Source organism: Pteropus vampyrus, unplaced genomic scaffold, assembly GCF_000151845.1.
Source record: "Pteropus vampyrus isolate Shadow unplaced genomic scaffold, Pvam_2.0 Scaffold146, whole genome shotgun sequence".
NCBI classification, from domain to species: Eukaryota; Metazoa; Chordata; class Mammalia; order Chiroptera; family Pteropodidae; genus Pteropus; species Pteropus vampyrus.
The window spans coordinates 1342335-1367016 of NW_011888927.1; the positions used below are offsets into that span (position 1 = coordinate 1342335).

Below are 24682 nucleotides of genomic sequence, written 5' to 3' on the forward strand. Positions count from 1 at the left end.
AGGACATGAAGATATTCTATTTTTTAAAAAGCTTTGTAATTTTGGCTTTCGTAATTCTATAACCCATTTTGATTAATTTTTGTGTATGAGTAAAGTAGAGGTCATAGGTCTTTTTTTTTTCCATATAGATATCCAACTGTTACAGAATGATTTGTTTAAAAAAACTTTTTCTTTCTCCATTGAATTGTCTTGGTGTCTTTGTTGTATTTGGGGGAGGGTGGTGGGTGGACTCGCCAATCTGTTCTGTTCAACTATTTGTCTATAATTAGGACAACACATTATCTTAATTGCTGTGGCTTGAAATCATGGGATAAAAATCTCCTAACTTTGCTCTTGTTTTTTAAGATTATTTTGGCTCTTCTACATCCTTTCTATTTCTATATAAATTTTAGAATTATCTTGTCAAGAAAGCCTGATGGTATTTTGACTGGAATTGCACTAAATACAAATTCTTTCTTTGGGGAATTGGATATTTAACAGTATTAAATCTGTATTCTAACAAGAAAAGCCTTTGATGCAAATATAACTTCTATTAATATTTGAACATGAGTGAGATTTTCATTATTTAATTTTAGTATGTTATGTCATTTATTTTCAATGTGCTTTGTGAAACCAATATCTAAACTTTGGCAAATATTATATTTCTGAATCCTATTCTGGCTTTCTTAGTTTTTCTGCCAGAACCCCAGTGCTGACCTTTTCCAAATAAAATTATTTTTAGGAGCTCTTAAAACAACATGAAAAGGACACCTTGCAATTAGAGGAGCTAAAAAAGACCAAAGAGGTAAGCTTTTTCATTTTTCCTATGGAATTAGCATCTTACAAATACATCAGCAAAATTATATACTCTTAATAAAATGGAACCTATGATAATTTTCCCAAAACCAGTAAAAAATGGAAGACTTATTGCTCAATAATAAGTCAAAAAGGATTTTAGAACTATCTGTAAAATGAAGCCATTGTTATCTTTTTATAGCCAGATTTAAACAAATATATGAGCAATATACTGTGCGATCTTCGATATTAGATGCCTTCCATTTCCAGTAAGGCTCAAACAACAAGAGTCTTGAGTAGCAAAATGCCAGATTCTTCCCTTTAATGTCTGAAAAGTACAATACTGCCCCGCTGGGAACTCCGACTCCAAGCCCCTCCTTAAAACTCTGAGTATACCACACCCCACAGCCTCCTCAATGGACTTTTCTTCTGGGACTCCATGTGGGAGATACCACAAGGGAAACTCTTCAGACTGCCAAAGTACCTTGTGGTTCTTCTTTCACTGAGAGTTTAATTTGAATCTAGAACGGACATGTTTGGGTAATGATTAGTCATTGTGAAAACATGGAATGATATCTTAGAGCACAGGCAAGGCTTCAGGATTGTTGAGCAAACAGACTGCAATGTCCTACGAAGTAAGGGAATGGATTTTGGAGCAAGGTAGATCCAGTGTATTATTATAACTGCTTTAACGAGCTTGTCTACTAATTTTATCATTTGTGTCATTTCTGAGTCTATTTCTATTAATTAATTTTGCTCCTCACTTATACTCATATTTTATTCCTTGTTTGCATGCTTGGTAATTTTTTAATTGGATGTCAGCCATTACCTTGTTGGGTGCCGAATATTTTTGTTCCCTTTAAATATTTTTGAGTTTTGTTTTGGGATTCAATTAAGTTACTTGGAAATAGTTTGGTCTTTTTGAGCCTGGCTTTTGAGCTTTGATAGGCAGCAGTCTTTAGTCTAGGGCTAATTTTTCCCCACTATTGAGATGACACCCTTTTCAGTAGTCTACCTCAATACCATGTGCATTAGAAGGGTTTTTCTACTCTGGCTGGTGGGAATATAAACTATTCCCAGTCCTGTGTTGGCCCTGAGGATTGTTCTACCTACTCCATGCTACTGGTCCTTTCCCCAAAACCTCATCTCCTTCCATTTCTCCCCCTCCATCACGCTACTCGAGGGGCATTGAATGTCTTGTTATTTCTTTAACAGGCTAGGATGCTCCCACTTTGGGGTCTTTGCACTTGATTTTTCTCTTCCTGGAAAGCTCTTTGCCTAATAACCACATGGCTAACTTCCCTACCTCCTTCCAGTCTTCACTCAAATGCTACCTTCTCAGGGACCACTCTATTTAAAGGCTCAAGAACCTGCCTGACACTTCTTTTTCCCTATTTTATTTTTCTACAAAGACTTATAACTATCTAACCTGATAAACTCAGTGAAGGCAGGGATTTTTGTCGGTATTTTTTTTTTTTTTTTACCACTAATCCCATTTCTAGAACAGTGCCTGGCACATCACAGACATTTCAGCAAATAGCGATTGATTTTTTGAATGAATAAATAAATGCAAAATGACCTGATACAGTGCTTTGTGCAATGCAGTTGCAGTAAGTGATGGTACCGCTGTAGTTATATATCATGGGAGAACACTCATTACATGGGAAGAGCTCTGACGATGTGTAGGAGTTAAATGAGGCTGATACTTGAAAGCAGAGACCCATCTGGTTCATTTTTATAGTCTTTCCAGCATGTACCTAAAGTAGATCTCACACTTATCCCTTCCCTATACTTATACTACATCCTCCACCTGCATCCTTGGTTTTTGATGATTTATTATTATTATTTTTTTTTTACATCTCCTTTATTAAAATGTATCCCCATAAGAATAGGAAATATACATCTTTTTCATTATAATATTCCTGATGCCTAATATAATAGGAGATTTTCTTTCTAATTAACAGACTATTTTTTAGAGCAGTGTTAGGTCCATGAAAAAATTAAGCAGAAAGTAGAGATTTCCCATATACTCCCCCTACCCACACACACAATTTCCTCTATTATTAACATCTTGTACTAGTGTGGTACATTTGTTAGAGTTGACAAACTAACATTAATACCTCATTTTAAACTAAAGTCCATAGTTTACATTAGGGTTCACTCTTTGTGTTGTACATTCTATAGATTTTGTCAAATGTATCATGCTACATATTCACCATTGCAATATCATACAGAATAGTGCCTCTGCTCTAAAAATCCTCTGTTCTCCACCTATACATTCCTCACTTCCCCTCTCAACCCCTGGCAACCACTGATCTTTTTACCGTCTCTATAGTTTTACCTTTTACCGAATGTCAGATTGTTGGCATCCATAGTAGATATTTAACAAATACCTTTTTAATGAATAATGATTGGTAGCTGTTGTGACAACCTGTGTGAGTTCTGGTGAGGGCTGGATCTGAGGCAGTGACAGTGAAGCTACAGAGGAGGATATAGATGGGCAAGATACAGAAGAGAGGGAGAATTGATAGGACATAGTGACTGAATGGTGCAGGAGAAGGAATAGTTAAAGTTGATGCTAAACATTCCAGTCCAGGTACCCTGAAAAAGAGAATAAATGGGTAGACATAGTTATCATGTCCCAAAACAATATCTCCTTACACAGGTCATAGAAGAAGAGTTGCATGCACAAGCTGTTATCCTAGAATCACTTAACACAACCCTCTACCAAACCCAGATGGAACTCCAGAGAGAGGTGAGTCCTGGCTGGAGTGGGGATGGGAGTTGTGGGGAAAACCCTAGGTCTCTGTGCAGCTCAGTCATATAGTTTCTGGTTTGGGAAAGATAGCTATTAAAATTTACATGTCTTTCAGAAAACTATGGTGGGAAATCTGGAGAAAATGCTCCAGACCAAGATTGCCGAATCTGAAGAGAAGTTTAAATACACCATACAGCTCCTGACAGAAGAAAATATACATCTGAGGTGTGAATGATTGATTACTGCCCACAGAAGCATGGCTGAGTTATCTTTAGGAAGGGGGAGAGATTTGGGGTGAGGAGTAGGTAAAAATGAACCCATGTATTCCCTAATGAAGTTAAGGCACAGACACTTTCAGGAAGGAGATATTCACTCTGAGTCTGGCTACAGAATTTACCTTCTAAAGTCAGACAGCTCATTTGAAATGGTGCTGGGAATGTGTTTGGACTCCTTTCCCTCATCTACATCTTAGTTTTTATACAAAAGGACACATGAGATTTATTCAGTTTTGTGACTAAGGATTATTTTTAAATCTATCTCCCCTGAGAATTTAGGGATTTAGGTGTTAGTGGTTTACCTTTAGATGCGGCTGCATTTGGTTCCTATGGAAATCAACTTAAGGTCAAAAATTATACTACTACCTGAAGATGCATCTTAAATCATTGAAATAAACTTTAGTTAATACTTTAATAAAGGTAATTTATTCATAGTATTGATTTATTAGAAAATTCCTCTTATGGGCATTTGGTTACCCAAATATCGTATCTCACTAAATTCAAAACCATTGCAAGTAATGAATAAGACTACCCTCAATGAAGTAATAAAACCACATTTCTCTTTCCCCAGATATCCTACACCCCTTTCTACCCTTTGAGTCTATAGTGATACATCTTCTCTTTCTTTATAGACAAAAGATAATTGCCAAAAATGAAGAAATTTATGAAGAACGATCTGGAAGATCGACCTCTATTACTATTTATGAGGATGATTATGACACTTTAGAAGATAGTAGCAACAAAAGACAAGAATTATGAGCAAAAAAGTTGTTCTCTACCATCTCTATAATCCTAGAGAACTCCCATGATGTTTTCTTGAGAAACGCATATGATGAGTTTGGTTCTTGGGCTGCCTTGATTTCACTTTTGTCTTTTCACAATTTGCTTTCTTCCAAGTGGTTGGGAATGTTTGAATTCTCAATTACATAGATTTTCAAGACTCTTTATTGAAAAGTGATTTTCTCTCTACCTGGAGCTGAGCTTTCTCTGGGCTTTATACTATTTTCTCTTCCACCTTTTCATATTTCATTATGAAGACACTGATCTGAAAAACTTATTAAATATTGACTATATTTTGGGGTGTATCTTTTGTCTCCCTTGGGCGTTTAGCTAGGAGGCAAGATAATTTATTGATTTGATCCAAAACCCTTTCTTTCTTACATGAGTCTCCACTTTCCCACTTCTCAGTCATAGCCTCTAACCTATGATTTGGGAAGAGTTTCTGAGGATTCTTGCCACCTTCTCAAAACCATTGCCAGAATTCAAATGCCCACAGGGCAAGCAACATAAATAAATGAAGAGGGCTGGACATAAAGAAGAACAATCCCACAAGCACAGTGATAAATGGTAATTGACTGCAGCTTCAGTGGAGGGGATTGGGCAGGGTGGTATAGGGGACTGAGGGTAAGGGGTAGGGATTAGGAGGACCCATTCCATTGTGGCTATACAGGAGCAGGGAGTCAATGTGGTCAAATATTCTGATTTTTCAGAAGAAGCTATTCTGAATTTTAAATATGAACAATAATATTTTTATAAATACAACTGTATAAACCAACATTGGGAGGCTCAAGTAAAACATATTGTGATATAAACATTTTCCATCTGTGAGATGCCATTGGCCCCCGCCAAAGAAATCAAACAAAACAATCTCCAAGGAACAGTAAAATAAAATACCATTTTATTAAAATAGTTTTGAAAAATTCTTTAAAAAAACTTAGCTCTAAAATTACATAATTCCTAAATATTTCAAATAAATTGAATATATAAATGAATTACATTTATAATGTATAAAAAGAACATAGTATTATTAGCTAAAAAGCGGATCAAACATATGCAGAAGCATATACATATTGCTAGAATGATAAGAGAAAAGGTTGAGAAGGGAGTTTGAAAACAGATTAAAAAGAATTTATAAAACACTTTGAATTTTTAAAAGCTTTTAATGTAAGAAATAATATTTTCCATTTTGTATTTTAAAGAACTTTGTAATGGGGTTCAGGGCATACTGATTATTTTGAACTAGAGTGACTTGAGAAATAGCCAATACGAGAAAGACATTGTGACCCTCTTTTATTCCTCCCAAAAACAGGAAATAAACCTCCACGTGAAAGGTGACCTCCCTGTACCAAGAGGGTAGAAGCCATCCTTATCACCAAAGATAAGGAATTCAGGGCCAAAAAAGCGATATAAACAAATCTTGTTATTTTTTTACTAATTTACTATCCCAAGCCCAAACTTTTTTGTCTTGTTAATTCTTCACAAATTTATGGCTACTTTGTCTAAAAGGTATAATATCTGCCTGCTTTGGTCATTTCTTTGAGTCTCAGATTTCTATGAACTCCTGTATGTATCAAAATTAAATTGTTTTTTCTCCTGTTAATTTAGCTTATGTCAATTTAATCTGTAGACAAACTCAGGAATGAAGAAGAGTAAAAACTTGTAAGGTAGTGTAGAGGATGGCTTGGAAATAGAAGTATTATATATACAAAAAAAGTAAATTCTTAACAATTTGAAGGGAATTAAATGATAATGGATTGAAAGCAGATGAGAGATGTGTGAAGAACATTCTGTCACTGTTTTTGAAATTATGATGTTACATTTTTTTAACTTACTATACTTTTTTTATCTACTATATTTTTAAAAACTTTTTTATCAAATTAAAAATACAATTAAAATCATAGGAACCAAAACAATCTAATTTTTGTGCAAATTCAGGCTTTGGGAGTCTAGCTTTGCAATAATAGCTAGACTCCCATTCTCTTCTCTTCCTGCCATCCAAAAAGAAGGGGATTGGGGGAGGGGAATAGTGCATATTACTAATAATTAAATTAAGCATAGTGTTAAGCTAGTACAAAGCATAAAATGCTTAAATAGCAGCATATTACTAATAATTAAATTAAGCATAGTGTTATACATCAATTCAGAGGGAAAAAGAGTTTTTTTCTCAGGGTGAAGGTAGGTTGTGGCATCTGCTTCCCCATATTTTTCTTGTCATCCTTTCTGCTCACTTCAAAGTTCACATCAGTGAGGATGGTAAGAATATCTTCACCCCTGAAAAACATAACATAACAATGTAACCAGCTGTGAAGGAAAATCGACTGGTAAACCCTTTCATCTGCTGAGCTTATGATAGTTATTTCTCTCAAAACATTAGGCACTTGAAATAATAAGTTGCTAAACCAAGACCTACCACAGCTTTCCTGGTAAAGGAGTTGCCTCAGAGCTTAATATTTTTGGTTTACTCGGGACATCAGAAACCATGGTGTTAACATCAGATGTGGTTTCTTTCCCTCCCAACCTGTTTGTACCTCACTCTGCTCCAAGTACTATGTCATTTGCCTCCATAATCACCTCAGTGACCCCCTAACACCCTCTACCTGAAATTGACATTGGTCTTTGGCATCATCTATGCTGCAATCAAACTTTAGGCAAGTGGAAATTGAATTATCTCCTGCAACCACCTCACACCTTTCTCACCAGCCTCTCTAATCAGTTTAAGTGGGCAACCTATTCATCCACCTCTGCAGATAGCCCCCACAACCTTCCAGGATTCATGGTCTGAATTACAAAATGAAAACATAGTGCTGATGTTATGGTTCACTCCTTTATCTGCCATGGAAAATTCTCATTCTTCATACACTTAAAACATAATGAGATACAGAACTAGAAGGAACCTACAGAAGATTCCTTGCTATCCATCTGTCAGTTGTGTGTGCATTTGGGTGAACTGTGACATACAAAACCATCATTTAAATAAAGGAAGCATAGGATACTTAAATGAGGGAAGGATGTTTTCTACATTTTGTAGAAATCAAAATTTGGCTTCAAATCAGGCCAAATTAGAAAAACTGTAAAGGGTTTCTACTCTCTGCTACTTATTTCCCACAATACACCAAGCAGTTTTGAGGTTGTTTGGCTATTATAGAACATTTGACAGAGTTGAAGAATGTTAAACATTGGAATGGGTTACTGCCTTCTTAGAAGACTTCTTGTAAGTTTTCTAGTGGAGTTGGTACAGTCATGTTTCTGCTTAAATGCAGAGCTGGACTACATGATTTTACTATCCCTTCTAACATATGATACCCTGATTGTCTTTGAGGTGCCAAAAAAGGAAGCTCTTCAGTATCTCAATTCTATCTCTGAACTAAAGATATTAACACTTGCTCTCTCTCCCACTTTGCAATTGACCTGGAAGTACAGCTATGTGATCCACAACTAGACATTTATTGATGAATAAGGGGGCTGGGTAGGCAAAACTTACCTAGGACATTTTTCTCTCAGGCTCTGACAGAGTGACTGAATATACCAGGTCCCCTCCATGGGGTTTCGGTAGGAAACACAGTTGTTCACAGTGGCCATCCCTAGCAGAAAGTCGGCCTCATCAGGGATATATCTCTTCTGAAATGATGAATCCATTTCTAAATAGGTTTCCTTCTCTTCTGAGTCAGTCTCAACAGGTATACCTCTCTGGTAGTTATCCCCTTGACAAGCCTGAATAAAAAAGATTTTGGGTTTGTCTAGGAGGGAAGGGCAATTTGAACCAGTGAAGTAAGAAGTCAGCTCATAGATAGGGACTTCCTGCCCATCACAGCCATAGATGATGCCCTTGTCTCCATGGGAGAGGATGCAACAGATGAAGCAGTCCTTGTTATTGTGGTTTCTGCTTTGATAGGATTTCAGAACATCACAGATTTCCTTTGCTGTGCAGTTTTTGAAAGTATTTATCTCAAAATGAAGGTCTTTAAAGGTTTCACTCAAAGCCCCTGAAAAGTGAAATAAAAAAGCCATATTACACCACAATAATTCCCAGACCATAGCCCAGAGATAAAGAGAACATTGATCAAATAAGAATGAACCAGAACTTAAAAACAAGATCTTCAACACTGCTGACTTGATTCTATAGATTTTTAATATTTACTGCTGAAACATGTCCCAGTCTTGAGGCAATTTTTTAAAAAAAGGAGAGTACTACTGTTGGCCTGTTGTCTTATCTCAACTAGTCTACAATATGGGTAAGCTATTATTTAGGCTTACTACTAAACCAATCTAAAAAATTGCATTACTTACATAATCAGAAAAGAAAAATCAAAAAATTTTTCACATAAAAGATCCATAGTTATTTTATCCTGAACTCTCTCAAAATTGTCAAAATACAACATGTTTTTTAGGTCAAGTAATGTTTTAAAGGTCAAATAAAACTAAAAGACCTATTACAAAAAAAATTACCCCCCTCTCTACGCCTATCTATTACCCAGTAATGTTCCATGAAGCCAACCACTTTCAACTTTTAACTACTTTCTTTTTCAGTATTAGCCTCCATTTTGTAATAAATTTGGGTGCATTGCTATTTATTCATTGATAAATTTTAGAGTTTTGTATTGAGTTCCTACTATGTGATGAGACGTTGGTGCTCTTACACAATTATTTACAATTTTGAGTTGAGCCAACAGTAATGTTTGTATTATTACTACTATGTAAACCCAATATTTTTAAATTATACTTCCTTATTAAACTTTTTGTCTTTCCTGGCATTAGTAATTGCATTATTTTTATTGCTTTGTTTTCTACATGCTTAACATATTTTTCCCCAAACACTCTCACAGATCTAGTCAAAGTCTTTCAACATTTTCTGGCTGCCTGTCTGATTCCTTTTTTAAAAAACAAAAAATTGCATATATTTAAGGCGTACAACATAATGATATACATAGTGATTGGAGTCAAGCTAATAACATATCTCCACACATAGTTACCACATGTGTCTGTGCGTGTCCATGTGTGTGTGACAGAGATAAGAGCACCTGAGGTATACTCCTACATATCCCAGTGTTCACCACAGTATCATTAACTACAGTCATCATGGTGTATATTAGATCTCTAGACTTATTCATCCTACATAACTGTAACTTTGTACTCTTTGACCAAAAGGCCAGAAAGACAATCAAATAGATATTTTTTTAAGTTTTAATAGTAAATGTATGGAAATCAAAGGCCTAAAACCTTTTCTTCAGGACCAAGACAGATGATGATGAATAATATAGTCAATGGATTTAAGCTCTGTGGCTTTTTTAAACTGTAGAATAGATTTGCTTGAATAAACAAATGTTATTCCACATGGGCAGAGTTCTGATGATTAAAATCAGCCTACCTTAATTTTCTAAACTTTATTCAATTTAAAAAATAAGTCATTATGTTCTGTTGTTATGTTATGTTTTATGACCTGCAAAAAAACATTTAAAAAATTATTTGATCAAATCAAAATTCTCGATATCACAATAGGTTGGGTTGGATTATTTCTATTATTATTTTTAGTCGTAGCCATTTCTTAGTCCTCATGCAAATTATTTTTTTCATTTAATTTGTAAGTTCTCAATGTTAGCTGAAATAGCCTGAACAAAAGAATTTGTCTAGTTTAACATTTGAAAGCGCTATTTCTATAGAGGACTCAACACTTTCTGCTGCACTCTTTCGTAAATGCAAGTTCTATATGTGGTCTTGGTACCAAGAAAATGTTTTTACACGTTCGAATATCTAATACATTCTACAGAAGCACTATTCATTTAGTTGAATTAAAAAGCAAAGCTTATTGCTGCTTTTCAGTATAAGCCTTTTAGTAAGATTTGATATTTTATCTTTATATATACGTTGCTTTGATTTTAAAAATTAAATTATAACAGAAAAACAGAACTGACAAATATATAAAAATGTTCTTCACTTCCACAGGGAAATATGGTTAGATCCATTTTTTAAAAAACATGTAGCCTTGTTGGTACAGCATTTGTTCTCCTGATAAAAACAAAAGTATTAGAAATATTTCACTCCTCTTTTTGTTTCTACTGTACCTGCATCCAAGTCTGTTCCATTTCTATCCTTGATGCTGTGAAGTTTGGGCACAGCCTTCCGTGCTTCGCTAAAATCATAATTGTTAAATATCACACAGTACCCACGAGGCTTGCTTTTCATTCGGTAAACTTTGTCCGATGTCTGAAAAACAAAAATCCAACACAGGAGCTGCCTCTGTGGGTCAAACACTTGATATGTGAACACACAACTCCCCTAGTAAGAGGTTAGGCTGTCCCCTAAGCCAGACGGGACCACAAGTGCGCATTCCATGGCCCCAACCCAACTTGACATTATTTCTGCATTCCCCTCACTCAGGATTCCCAGACTTCTGCCCCACAGTTAGTGAGCAAAGTCAATGTCCCAATACTTGGGCCTCCTGAGCACTGTGCACTTATATTAATATTGTTATCATAATGTAGTATCATTATTTGTTCTCATTTCTGCTCAAGGTGAATGACAGCTGTGTCAGAAACTAGGATTTATTAAATTGGAAGAGCTCATTAAGGAGCTGCCGAATGAATGAACGTCTTAGTGCCGTCTGGGCTGCCCTTCTGTGACTTTGTAATTCCCTTGGCTAGCTACTCGACTCACCCATGCTTCTGGGCTGAGCTAAGTCCTGCCCTTCACACCTGGCATAGTGTGGTCCTGTGGGATTTTTAAAGCTGATCGCTTAATCTGACTCTCAGGGCCGCAGCGACTGGAGGCAGGAGATGTGCTGGTCAGACAGGTCCTGTCTATGCTGCAGGTTACAGCATCCAGACTCTAGTACCTGTTCTTTGAGGACAACGCAGCTAGGGCGCTTTAGTCATTGCAAAACACCACAGAACTTTGGTTAATCCTTGATTTTCAGGCTGAGAGAGGTCTGGTAATTTGCTCAGGAGCCCACCAGTAAATTGTTTCTAGCTTAATTTCAAGACTCCCTCTGGATTCAACATGTTCTGGATTGCCTCTGCTTCCCGCCACTGAGAGGAGTGAATGAGCTAATGAGTCAGAATGTGTTTGTTTGGTGAATTGTTGAAGGTTACATAAACAGAAGTGATTATGTCCAGAAAGGCAATTCTTATACCAGCTCATTGAGACAAGAACACAGAGACGGCTAGATCATGTTTGCTGCTTACATCTAATCAGAAAGGAGGAACAGTTTTGAAATGTCAAGCTAAAAGAAAAAGCTTTGCTTTTTCCAGTCCTGCTAGATTCTTCCTCCAAAGCCCTCTCTCATTTAATGATGCAGCTGCTGAAAGGGTTAAGTTAGGAGGCTTCTCACCCCTCTGCCCTTTGACTGTTCCGAAGTCTTTGTCTTTGGTTTTAAAATAAAAATTGAACACATTGGAAACCCACAGAGATCACTTTTTTTTTTCTTTAGGCGAGGCAACCCTTGGTTGGCCTCACAGATTGCAAGGACCTGGTAAGTTTACAATGCTTATTTTTTTTTTTTTTTTACGACTATTGCACCTGGTCTTCCTAGGTGGTCTTCCACCCAAGTACTAACCAGGCCTGACCCTGCTTAGCTTCCAAGATCAGACAGGATCAGGCTCGTTCAGGGTGGCATGGCCGTAGACAAGATCGCATTTTTTAAAATCAAAAATTCACACTTTAAGCTTTAAGTGTATCCTTTTGTGAATTTTTGCTAAGTTTCTGACCCTTATTAGTTTATCTGGAAACTAAAGAAGCTTAAAGAATACAGTAACCAGATTCCACAACGCAGAGAGAAGAAGGGATGAGAGGTTTCCTCGTACCTGTTGTGACTCGGTGTCTTCTGACTCACTGCCCTGTTCTTGTGATTCACAGTCCTGTTCTCCGGGAGAGTCCGACATTGATAGCATCTCCAATGACAACTCCCCTGCACACGATTGAGACACATCTGGAATGAGACATGGCAGGGAAGATACTTTGGTAAAAAAATAAATAAAAAATAAAAAAATCATGTAACACCCAGGACAACATGAAATCCCTTTTAAAATAAAAATTCACAGACTGCCTTGAACATAATATCCTTGCAGGCTACAGAATAAGTAAAAATCTTATTACTGACTAACTGCATCTATTTCAAACTTGCCAGCCTGGGCCACATGGTCTACATCTTTTGACAACTATCTTTACATCTTTAGAGATGGTGACCACAAGTAGCCACTGGACCTTCATCTTGATATTAGGCTGCAGGTGGATGTGCTGGGAGGTTGTGGAAAGGAAGCCATGAGGATATCAAAGAGTACGTTAACTAAATACATCTTAAAAACATATCTCCAAGCATTACGGTTTGAAAATTCAACTGCATTTCTTTCAAGGTGTTAAAATAAAAAAAACAAATGGAGACTAACTTTGAAAATACCTGGACAAAACCAGACAAAACCAGTTTAATCATATAAGCAAAGCTTAATTTAGCTTATTTTGCAAGACTAACTTGACTTTGGTCATTTTTTGCTTGTGCCTCTGAAAATAATAAACAAAACTTGAACTTTTTTCCAAGGTTGATGACATGAGGTAACCACTGATCAATTCCTTATCATTTAAGAAAATTCTCACGTTGTAACCAATAACTGTGAAGAATAAACAGTTACTGCTTTCTCACTGTATAAGCTGCTTTATAACAACCGACCCCTGAGCCTCCTTCCACATTTGGTTTGAATGCTCCCAGTTTGCAAACTGTCTTTTTTGGTGTGTGCACAATAAATTTTTATTAATTACTACAATGATTCATTGGTTTTACTTCAGCTATTTAGGAACCTTTGACAAAGGTTCGTTCTTCCCTCTGAATTAAAACAGAAACACTTTCGATTAGAAAAACTGTGACATAGAGGGATTTGTCAATTTTAGAATACATTTTGCTGATTCATAGCCATCAGATTGTTTATACCTCTGCTTAATTCTTCATAATCACTGATTTTCTTCAGCAGGCTCTTGTTGACTTGGTCACAGATTCTTTTCAGAGTGTCCAGATTTCTTTTCCCAAGTATAAGCCTCTTCTCCATCTCTATGAAAATATCAAGCAAGGTCTAGAGGGAGGAGAAATCAAGTAGGAAGATGGAACTGGGACACACTGACTTTTAGATTAGATTTTTCTTCCACTTCCACTTTCTGCAAACCAAGGGCCCACCCTAGCTTCGCAAGCGGACCCTCCTGAGAGGATGAGATGGTCTTACAAAGCCAATAGACTACTAGGGTGACAATTCTGTGTTTTCTGACATGGAAAGATAGAAGTGGAAAAACAGACAAGAAATCTTAACAGGCGTCGCCCAGTCCCCAGGTCCCAGGTTCTGTGCCAAAACACCTGTGGATGCCTTTATATGAGGACTGGAAACAGCCCAAGGTACATAGCTAAGACTCAGCAGCCTAGTCTCCATGGACTGCCTAACAACCAGTATTGCCTCTGGTAGCATATCCACACACACAGACACACACATAAAACACCTCACTACACACACACACACGCAGTTCCAGGTCCCACTTGTTTCAGAGACTGTAGAAGTGTGGGAAACATCCGAGGCCCACCACAGTCTTTCCTGGCCCTGCAGGGCCCCACGTGGGGCTGAGCCCCCACCAGCAGCCTTCTCTCCTGACTCTCCCTAGTCCTCATAATCAACGTAAGCGGGACTTCACAGTATACAAAGGAATCACGTCTAAAACACTCATGCCTGACAGCTTTCTTCTTCTCCCCAGATTAAAAAAAGAAAATTCAGCTTGCTTTTACTGGAGTAGCCCTTTCTTCAGTCTCAGAAATGCCCACTGGCTGACTCTTCCTCAGGACCGACGCTTGGAATGACAACAGTTCTTACCATGTCATCTTCCAGTTTACATTTGGCGATCTCCTGGCTCAAAAGAAACTTAAAGGCCTTCAATTCCGGTTTGCTTACATCTTCCGAAATCTGAAAAAGCATGACCCTGTGGTGGGAAACGGAGACACCTGAGAAATATTTTCTTAAATAATTTCCCATTTGATATTTGAAATCACGGCAGACTTGATTCCAATGGACTCTCTTTAAAATAAAGCCAGCTAATGACACGATTTATAAGTTGAGTCCTTGGAAAGAGGCTGGTGTAGTGACACAGAAGAATACTGACTCAGGCCCAGCTACCCCCCTTTAAAATAATTTAAAGTTCTACTAACTTTGTCCTTCAGTTAATTTCAATTAAATAGATGGTGGTTTTCCTTTGTCTTCACCATAAAATCAAAATCTTGTTGTAATAAAAAGTTTTGATTTTGGAAATTATGCTTTTCAAAATGCAAATCAGATCATCACTTTCTTAATTAAAACTTACCAGTGTCTTCCCAGCTATTACCTTCAGCTGGAAGGCCAAACACTTAGTTCTGTAATACAGACCTTTCTTTGTGAACTGAGCCAGCCTGCCTCCTCGCCTCCAGCCACTCCTCACCGCCCTACCTCTATCTCTTCTCTAAACATACTCAGCTGCCCTGCCCCTCACCCCTTTATGCTGTGCCCCTCCCACCCCCATTTCCTGGTCTATTTTGAGACAACAGCTCAAGCACTGCCTGAGCATCCTCAGGGCTGAATTCGCCCTGCTGTACTTTGGAATCACCCAAAGCTTTGTATTACCCGAAAGATAACACAGATAATTGTCTGTTTACAAAGCTGTCCAAGTGCCCTGACAGCAGGATCCACAGCCTTTGTGTTTCCATACACCCAGAGGGTTGTGAGATACAGTGTTTAAATGTAGGGGACTCAGATTACTGGTGTCAGAATCTTGGTTCTACCATCTATAAACTGTGTGCATTTAGACATGTTTTTTTTTTTTAACACATGTTTTTCCTCATTTTAATGACTGTAGGTAATACTATATACCACTGAGTCATGTTGAAGATTACATGAATAAGTTTATCTGAAGTGCTTAAACCAATCTTTGGCAACACACTAAGTGCTCACTACACGATAGGCTTTACTATTTCCTAATCTATGTAGGCTCGGGATATGCTTGTTAAACGAACAAAGGAATGTTTTAAAAGTCAGCAAACTTTTCACTATTATTATGTAAAGGAAGATAACTTCAGGACAAAATCATGTTAACTTCAAAATTAAATTTGAAAATTTTAATTCTGCAAAAAAAAAAAATAGTATAAACATAGAAGTTACTCAGTATTATCATCTGCTTCATCTTTCTCATGGAATCTCTTCCCTAGAAGTATTTCTCTAAAACTTTTGTACTTTGGCCAAGATTGGGTCCAATCAAAAGCTACTGGCCCTTTTTAATTTTATAACAAGATATTTCACCCTTTTACTTTCCTCATTACTGAAAGCCACCGGCTTTCTTGTACCATCATTGTCTAGAAATTAACCTGGATAGTTTATAAGACGCTCATTTTATAGGGAGCAATTATAATTTCAAAATTAAAATGTCTGGCGTTTTCTTACAAAAAGAAAGTGGCCATACTAGCATATTTTTTATTTCTCGGCTAATAATCAAAAATGATGAACAAGCAGTAGATCGTACTAGTGCTGAGGCTTTTGTTCCCAAGCTCACATGTTGAAGATTTTAGCAGATAAATCCCGCCCTCCTTAAGGACTCTTGGCCCTCCAACAGAGAGGGACAGTTCGTCGTCTGGCTTTGGCAGTTCGTCTCAGTCTAACTCCCATGGCAGAAAGAGTGCAACGTCCAGAAGACCAAGATGGTGGGCACTAGATGAGACCTTCCAGCCTTCCTAGTTCTGGGGCTACTGTTTTTTAGGATGACTTGGTGCCTTAATTTAAAAATTCCTTAAAAGAACTTCAATAAGAATCCTATTAAACAAAGTTACTCAGTATTGAATAGAGTCTTCCTTCCCTCTCTTCCCCAATTCATGTTCACCCAGAATGTGTCACTGTGATTTTATTTAGTAAAAGCGTCTCAGCTGTTGTAATCTTGTTAAGATGAGGTCATACTAGATTGGAGTGGGCCCTAATCCAATGACTGGGGTCCTTATAAAAAGGAAATTCAGACAAACAGACAGAGGAGAATGGAGGCAGAGATTGAATTTATACATCTACAAGACAAGGAACACCAAGGAGCGCCTGCAATCACCAGAAGCTAGAAGAGGAGCATGACACAGATTCTCCACAGAGCCTCCAACAAGGGACCAACCCTGCTGACACCTTGATTTCAGACTTTAAGCCTTCAGTACTATGAAAGAATAAATTTCTCTACTCTGGTAAGCCACCCAGTTTGTGGTACTTTGTTACAACAACCCCAGGACACAAAAACACCTTGAATATCTCTTTTGTCATTTAAAATAAAAATGGTCAAGCCTCAAGTAGAGCATATGACAAGGAATACGCTAGAACCTCAGGTATCCGAGAGCAGTAAGATCAGGGCATTAATAGGCCGGTCTAGTAGAGGACAGTGGCTTCCACTCCCAGCTGTGAGGACTTAAAGTCACACATGCCACAATTACTCACAAGCAAATCGATACAGTAAAATGAGCTACGGCCAAGGCTTGAATAGAAGACTTCTGAAAGAAAAGCTAAAAATAATCTTAAGGCGTGTCTGAGAACAGGGGATGTTGAAAGAGAGAAGTTGGTAATGTGTTTCTATTTTTAAAGTCTTAAGAATCACGAAGACGTAACTGAATGTGACTTATTATCACCTCTGGGTCACCCACTCTCGCACAGGTGGAGAGAAGAGAGCTAGCTACCTTTGGCAGGACTGACACCCAAGTCACCGCCACTCTAGCAGCAGATGTCCTCATAGAGGCTAAGCATTCTCTGTGGGGTCTGGCCTGGCCAATGCAGAACGACTGGCAGCATGCACCTCATTAGAGAATTGCATAATGCAAGTGTGGATAAAAGCCTAAAACTCCATTGAGAATTTCCATAATTAGCTACAAGCAAGTGGGAAAAGAGTTTAAGGGTGTGAAGTAGTGATACTTTATCAGATAAGAGACAAGGTAATCACACAATGTGAGCATTAGCAAAGCAGAGACACCAAGATAATAGATATATAACAGACAGAAAGAGAGAGAGTTAGAACATTTAGAAAGTCTCTTTTAATGTTGGCATACTTATAGGTAATGTTTCACTTTGAAAAATTTTTATTTGATGGTTTTAGCATTTTTTTATGAATTATACATAAGGTCTCTAAACTTCTTAATCTGGTCCTGGTGGGACATCTTTCCAGAGCCTACAGAGTCATACTACATAGACAACGTGCAATCAACCCTGCCCACAAAGTTATGCCCACTCCTCACACACTTCCCAGTGCCCACACTGTGGAGGTTCTCCCCACCTGTAGGCAGAGATCTGAGCCTTGCCCGGTATCTGCAGCTCCTTCTTCATCTCTTCTCCGCTGGTGTCTAGGTGGTTGACCAGCAAATCCAGTCTATTAATTCGGAATAGCAGCTCCTTCAAGAAGGACAAGTTGCTTTCCTCCAACATTCTCTTTTCCAGGAGTCTCTGGAACAATGTTAAGGCATCCTTGATGGGTTCCTGCTTCCTTTGTGGGATGTAGTCCAGGCTCAGGAACTTGAGGGAGGCCAGCTCATCACTGCCCAGATTTTCTCCAATATCATAGAGACAACTGTTGAAACTCATGCTTGTCCAGTGTTAGTCGAATGTAATTGTAACCTAGGTCAAAATACAAGATTATGTTCAGAAGAGGAAGAAAAGTACCATTTACTGGTTTGTTCTTGCGTCAAATGTTATTACATCTACTACAATATATACCAGACATTTTGCTATGGATCCAGGGAAGAAAAACAAACAAACAGGACCAGCTCCTGCTCTCGAGTAGCTTGCTAGCCAGTGGTCAGGGTACCCTGGGAACACAGGGAAAGGAGTCCTACCTCAGCCTAGGAGAAGGGCTTCCTGGAAGGAAGACACCTTTGGGGAGGAGGTGGGAAAGGACAATTTTTGCAGGAAATAATTTATGCAAAAGGTGGAGACAAGAATGTTCAAGTCAGTTCAGGCAGGCACGAAGAGCTCAGTAAGGTAAGCTGGAGGAGTCTGGGACGGGGAGTGGTGGGGAGAAGAGATGAGGCTGTGGCCAAGAACCACTACAAAGGGCCTCAGTTATGGAGCAAAGGGTTCAGGCTTTGTCCTGGAGGTGATGGGGAAGGAGGAAAGGATTGTAAACGTGAGAATGACGTCATCTGAATGGGGTGAACATTGGAAGTGTGGAGGACAGACTGGAAGGGTTGGAGGTGGGGAGAAGTGATGGGTCTGAAACAATGGTCGGGGGCAGGGATATGATGCAGCCTTGCCCCCCAGGCCTTAGGTCTACTACTCGTTGCTGGTCAAGAGCTCGAGATGGAAGGGGAACCAGGTCAACCCTGTCAACCCTTTTAACTCAGTCTCTAAATTAGATAATGTGGTATTCTCAAACACATGTTTAAGTAGGTTTTAAAAAAAAAAGAAGGAAAAAAAGGAGAGGGTAGCGTTTGAGGAAACCCAGACAACCTTCATGCAAGCAGTCCAGGATCTGGGGTTTCTCTTCTCTTGAGCCTCTTGAGTCACCTTGACCGATTTGTCCCTGCTCTGATAGGCCTGTGTCTGTGATGCAAGGACCCTCGGAGCAGTGTTTGTATCGGATTTGTTCATAGAAACAAGACGGACTTGGCTCTGTAAGCCAGCTACAGTGTCACCCATCAAAGCCAGGAAGCTCACTGCAGCTGACCACAGCAGGCGAGTGGAGTGCAGTGGTTCAAGTATGAGGCTTTGGGCTCAGATCAAACTTAGATCAGAATCCAGCTGGGACACTGCCTCCAGGCCCTGGCAGCTCCTGTCCTCTGAGGGTTAGAGTCCTGTAAAACAGGAATCAGAATAACATCCATCTCCTAAAGTGTTGTGAATATGTAGCCTCTAATTCATTTAGATAACAATGGCCAGCAACAAATGAACGCCAACTAAGTATTAACCTAAAAGAAGAGAAAAGACCCAGCTATGGGGCCCTGACCAAACTGGGTATATGACTTTGAGCACTTCTCCCATTCTCCAAGTTTTCCCATTGTCTCGCTTGGTAAATGTGAAAATTCACTTGGAAGCAGTGGTTTCCAAACTCTGCAAAGTTAAAGAACTCTTCATTGAAGTCTTACTCAGATGTTCTCTTGCCTTAAGAGGTGGTCCTGGAGAGTTACCCTTTGAGAACCTTGAACTAGGAAATGAACTTCCCATCCAGCTCCATCATGTCCTTGATCCAGCACACTCTCTGCCCTTGGGCACTTTCTTTAACCTCAAATAACTTTAACCTGTTTGGACCTCTTTCCTCCATGAAATAAGGCAGATGGGTTCCTGGCTCTTTAAGCTCCTTGCATTTGTTAACCTTCTCAGATGAAAACACAAATCCTGACTATTACTCAGAGTTAGCGATCGAGTGAACCAAGGCCCCTGTATTTTCTACATCTGATGTTAAAATAGAAATATTTTTTATTTATACATTAAAATAAGCTTTAATGTTTTTTAACACAGGCCAAAAACACTCTGAGACTTTTAGAAAAACCTTCTTCTCTCCACCCTGATTATAGAGGCAGTGGTTTTTTAAAATAAAAATTGAAAATATAGTGAATTATAACATGGTCCCAGTTATTATTATCATATACCACACACACACACACACATACACACACACAAATACATTTATATAAAAAATTAGAATCGAGCTGCATATCCAGGAGTGTATACTTGGTCTTTCCCCCCCACCCCACCACTTAATATTTAGAATGAATGTTTACCCCTACCATTAAATATTCTTCTTTGGCATATTTTTAATGTTTCTTGATTTCTAGCATGTGGATATATCAAAATTTATTTCAGACATTTTTCTATTTCTTTACTGTAAAAATAATATCACATTGAAAGGCTTTTTCATATATCCTGCATGCATCTCTAATTATTCCCTTCTTAGAAGTGGAATCATGGGGCAAAACCTTTTTTCTCCCTTTTAATAACTGTTTTCTCATTTGTCCCGAAAATTCTTGTGGGCAGTGCTTGTGGCTGCAGCATTTACTCCGAGACAACTCGCAGATTACAGTCTTCATCTTACCCCCAAAGTTTGCCATGAAATATCTTGCTTCTATTATTATTTTCACATCACTCTAGTATATCGATAGTCTTTGGGGGAAAAAAATGACATCATTCTATTTACAGCATTCTGTCTTTAGTAGTGGTATTTCTATTTCCAAAATATAGTAATTCTCGATCACTGAAAATGTCGAATCCTAAAAAATGTAGCATTCCTACACATGATATTAAATGAATGCTGGCAGCAAGCTGCACTTTTTCTTTCTAAATGAGAAAAGAATTCCTCTTTTAAGATAGAGCTTACATCATTGTTTAGACAAGTTTTCTTGATTCAGAAAACTGGAGGGACAGTGTCTTAGGAAGATATACTTTGCATTGGCTTCACAAAGGCTACGGAGCCTAGACTTTTCACTGCAAAAACCCATCGATTTTCGTGAAAATACTTTTATTTAGGAAAGATATCTTAAATAAGTGGCCAGCACTCAACAGCATATATTCAAAGTGCAACAAACAAAAACTGCTGGACATGCAAAAACTGCTAGACACAAACTGGCAAGCTCACTCCTTAAATCACACAATAAAGACACACATGTACTCAACAGGTATGTTCGTGGAGTCTCAGCATAGCATGATGTGTAACCCCGAACAACTAGAAACATTCCATGTGTCATTTAATAAAGGAACAGCTAAATAAACTATAGTCAGACTATACAATATCATGTAGAAAATACATTCCATCTTCCAAAATGAAAATGAATATCCAAGACATGTTACTATTATGACAGTGAAAAAAGCAAGTTGCAACATAACAAGAAAATCATACACCTAATTTTTTTAAATACTCAAAGCAAAACAGTTAGATGTTCAGTGATTACAGATATATATATATGTAAAAGCAGAAAATAAAAGGTAAAGAGGTCTAGAAAGAGATATACCAAACGCATAAAGTTGTTCCTTCTGGAAAACAGAGGAGAAAATGAAAACTTGGAGGTGAAGGAATGAGGAAAGGGAATTTACCTTTTCCCGTAATGTGTTAAGGAAAATGTATGCAGACATAGCTGCATAAATGAAATTAATGTTAAAATACTAGCTTGGGTATGTCCGTCCTTGTGTTTAAGGGAGTGTAACAAAGTGAGTGGAGGAACAGGAAATGAGGCTCTTGGGGAAGCTGAAGGCAGATAATGCCAGGCAAGGAGACCAGATTCCAGAAGCGTGACACAATCGCATGTGTGTTCTTAAAAGAAAAGAAAATATTACAAAACTTAAACTTTAAAAATAATGTAAGAGAACTCAAAGGACTTATTTTCCCCCCAAATAGCAGGAAACTTTCATACATCTCAGAGACTAAAAAATTTAGTAGACTAATATAAGAAGCCTATAAAGATCTGCAGAGCACAACTGACAGCTTCCATCTAACAAACATATCCTCTCAGTGGAAAATGCACGTTCTTTCAAATACATACAAAATATCCACAAAAATCATCCACAAAGAAAATCTTAATAGAGTTCCAAAAAGTAGAAATAATGCAGTTCATGTTATCTATTAGGAGTTAACAGTGAAATTAGAAATTAACATGTTAATTTGAAGTTAATTTTAAAAATGGCCAAATAGAACATACTACAAAAAGTGCTATCTTCATATAGGTGGGTTTTTTTCTTTAACTCATGGCGTTAGAATAATTGGGCAGACTTTTAGAACAAACTGAAAGGAATCCTAACTGAACTCCTTACATCGAAACAAACTGCAAATGAATCAAAGATTTAATCCTTAAAATTAAAATACTAAAGAAAGAAACAGAGGAGAGTTTTAAAAAATAATCTTGCAGTTGTGAAGAACCTCTCTAAGTATAACAGCAAATCTGAAAGCCATTAAAGAAAGATCGATAAATGTCCTTAAATAATAAATAAAATATCTTGCAAAATAACTCACACAAAATTTAAAAATAAACAAATCTTCCAGTGGGGAAAAAGGGGCCGTGATATGATATATGATAGAAAAGGGACTAATTTTCTTAAAATAAGGCTCCTATAAGTCAAATTAAGAAAAAAAGAGAAAGACTAACAATCCAATGCATAAACAGGTAAAGATCATAAGCAAACAGTTCGGAGAAAAATAAAAACCAGTGGCTTTATTTTTTATAATTAATAGCTTTTAAACATTTGAAAAGATGTTCAATCTCATTCACAACAAATTTTTATAAAGGAAACTGAAATTACAAAAGACCATTTTCAAATACCAAACTGGTGAAACACAAAGCTTGCAATACACAGTGTTGTGAGATGGTGGAAATAAAAACGAGTAGGTGAGTGATTTGACCATTCCTGTCAGAATATAAAGCACACATATCCTTTCACCCCCCACAATTTAACTCCCAGGAGTCTTTCCTATATTAGCTTAAACATCAGTGCACTAAAACTTTTGTACGAGGTGGCAGCATTGCTTGAAATAACAAAAGAGCAGAAACGACTATTTATCAATATCAGAAGAGCTAAATAAGCTATTAATCCTATTCGATGGTACTCTATTCGACTATTAAAAAGAATGGGAAGATCAACATGGTTGGATATGTGCAATATATATAAGGTGTAGATTTGTGTATTCACAGATCTTTGAACAAAACACAGAGGAGGCTGCTCAGTGGCTGCCTCAGAGGAGAAGAAGCAGAGGCCTGAGGGTGAGTGTGGGGAAGGCCTGATCAAGGGATTAACAAGAAAGTGAAACATTTTTTCCCCATTTAAAACTTTTACCATGTGCATTCTAAATGTACATATACCTAAATTAAATCTCTGTCTGAAGATGCATTTTCATTCATACACTGGAATGGATGTGAACTAGGTCTGGCGGATCCTCTTGAGTACCATTCGGTTCAGTGTCTTTAAAATTTTAAATCAGTTCTAACCACTGTTAACATCTCACTTTACAGAACAAAATCAACCAAAGAATCTAATGTAAGCAGAATCTTCTTTTTTCCCTCCACAGTTATTTTTTTCTGGTGATAACAATCCTTATTGTATTCATTGTAGAAAATACAGAAAAGACAAAAAGGAAAGTTAAAATTACCTATAATTCAATCATCCGAAGATAAACACCTAATAATTTTTCACTGTCTTTCCTACCAAATATTTTATGTACATATATTTCCCCTCATACTTGAACACCATATTTCTGAGGTATAAGTTGATTTTTCCACTGATTGTATTATAAGTACATCTTGATGTCCTCATTTTTTTTTCTACAGCATGGATTTTAAAATCTGCAAAACATCTAATCATATAAATGGATCATAATTTATGTAACCAGTCTCTCATTACATTTAGGATGACCTTAAAATGCAAAGCTCCATGTACACCTCTGATTATTTTCTTAGAATAATTTCTTAGAAGTAGTATTAGAGTCAAGGAATAAACCTTTTAGGCTTTTGTTCAATAGCCTTTTTCTGACAAGTTTATATTTTTAAAAAATACAATCCGAGGCCAGGAAGATATGAGTTTGGATATAACATAATTGGCGCTTGCTTCCTGTCCTCTGTAGCCAGTTCACCTCATTCATTTCATTATTTTTGCAATAACGTGACAATGCTTCCTAAGTGATTTTTACATCATATCAAAATGGCTGCTTAGGAGGAAAAATGCTGGTGAGGCCTCTTTTATCGTCCAGGTTTTCCAGGACACACTGGTATGATACTCTGTTTGTTTGTTTGTTTGTTTAGGTCACATATCTCCAGTCATAGTGCCCAGGAAGCCATCACCTGCATGGGATTTTACCCGGTTAACCACAGGCCGCTTCTAGCACTGGGCTCTAACTACGCGGGCCCTGGGATAGGTTTACTGGACAAACTCATGGGCTGAAGACCTCACTCGAGTAGTTTAAAAAAAAAAAATTCATTGTCGTATTTTTCTGATCTTAAAATAGTAAAAGTAACACTTGTTCCTTAGAGAAATTGTAGAGAAGTATAAAAAAAGTAATTCTTTGGTCACATTTGGTGGTTTTTTTAATCACACATTTATATATATAATTATAATATAAACACACACATGTAATGTGTGTATATACACATATAAAATATATACGTTTGAATATTTTGATATATAAT

General features: G+C 37.4%; 2 protein-coding genes and 1 pseudogene across 9 annotated transcripts in view; 1 reads left to right on the plus strand and 2 right to left on the minus strand.

The window, feature by feature from the left end:
- Nucleotides 1-5187, plus strand: part of ALS2CR12 (amyotrophic lateral sclerosis 2 chromosome region 12) — a 25601-nt gene extending 20414 nt beyond the window's left edge. The window contains exons 11-14 of the mRNA XM_011369159.2: nucleotides 722-784; nucleotides 3440-3529; nucleotides 3648-3757; nucleotides 4440-5187. Coding sequence (XP_011367461.1) covers nucleotides 722-784; nucleotides 3440-3529; nucleotides 3648-3757; nucleotides 4440-4566 — 390 coding nt within the window. The 3' untranslated portion in view covers nucleotides 4567-5187. The remainder of the gene's footprint in view (nucleotides 1-721; nucleotides 785-3439; nucleotides 3530-3647; nucleotides 3758-4439) is intronic.
- Nucleotides 5188-5727: 540 nt separating this feature from the next.
- Nucleotides 5728-24682, minus strand: part of CASP8 (caspase 8) — a 31657-nt gene continuing 12702 nt past the window's right edge. For 6 of the 8 annotated variants that reach the window (XM_011369161.2, XM_023536001.1, XM_011369165.2 and 3 more), the window contains 7 exons: nucleotides 17860-18197; nucleotides 14421-14526; nucleotides 13502-13640; nucleotides 12384-12508; nucleotides 10647-10788; nucleotides 8069-8570; nucleotides 5728-6858 (listed from right to left, as the gene is read on the minus strand). In XM_011369161.2, the coding sequence (XP_011367463.1) occupies nucleotides 6723-6858; nucleotides 8069-8570; nucleotides 10647-10788; nucleotides 12384-12508; nucleotides 13502-13640; nucleotides 14421-14526; nucleotides 17860-18164 (1455 nt within the window). In that variant the 5' untranslated portion in view covers nucleotides 18165-18197 and the 3' untranslated portion in view covers nucleotides 5728-6722. Of the gene's footprint in view, nucleotides 6859-8068; nucleotides 8571-10646; nucleotides 10789-12383; nucleotides 12509-13501; nucleotides 13641-14420; nucleotides 14527-17859; nucleotides 18198-19028; nucleotides 19282-19679; nucleotides 20031-24682 lie in introns of those variants that run through there. The other 2 variants (XM_011369164.2, XM_023536002.1) reach the window with 2 other exon arrangements.
- LOC111745152 lies at nucleotides 12088-12206 on the minus strand (annotated as a pseudogene).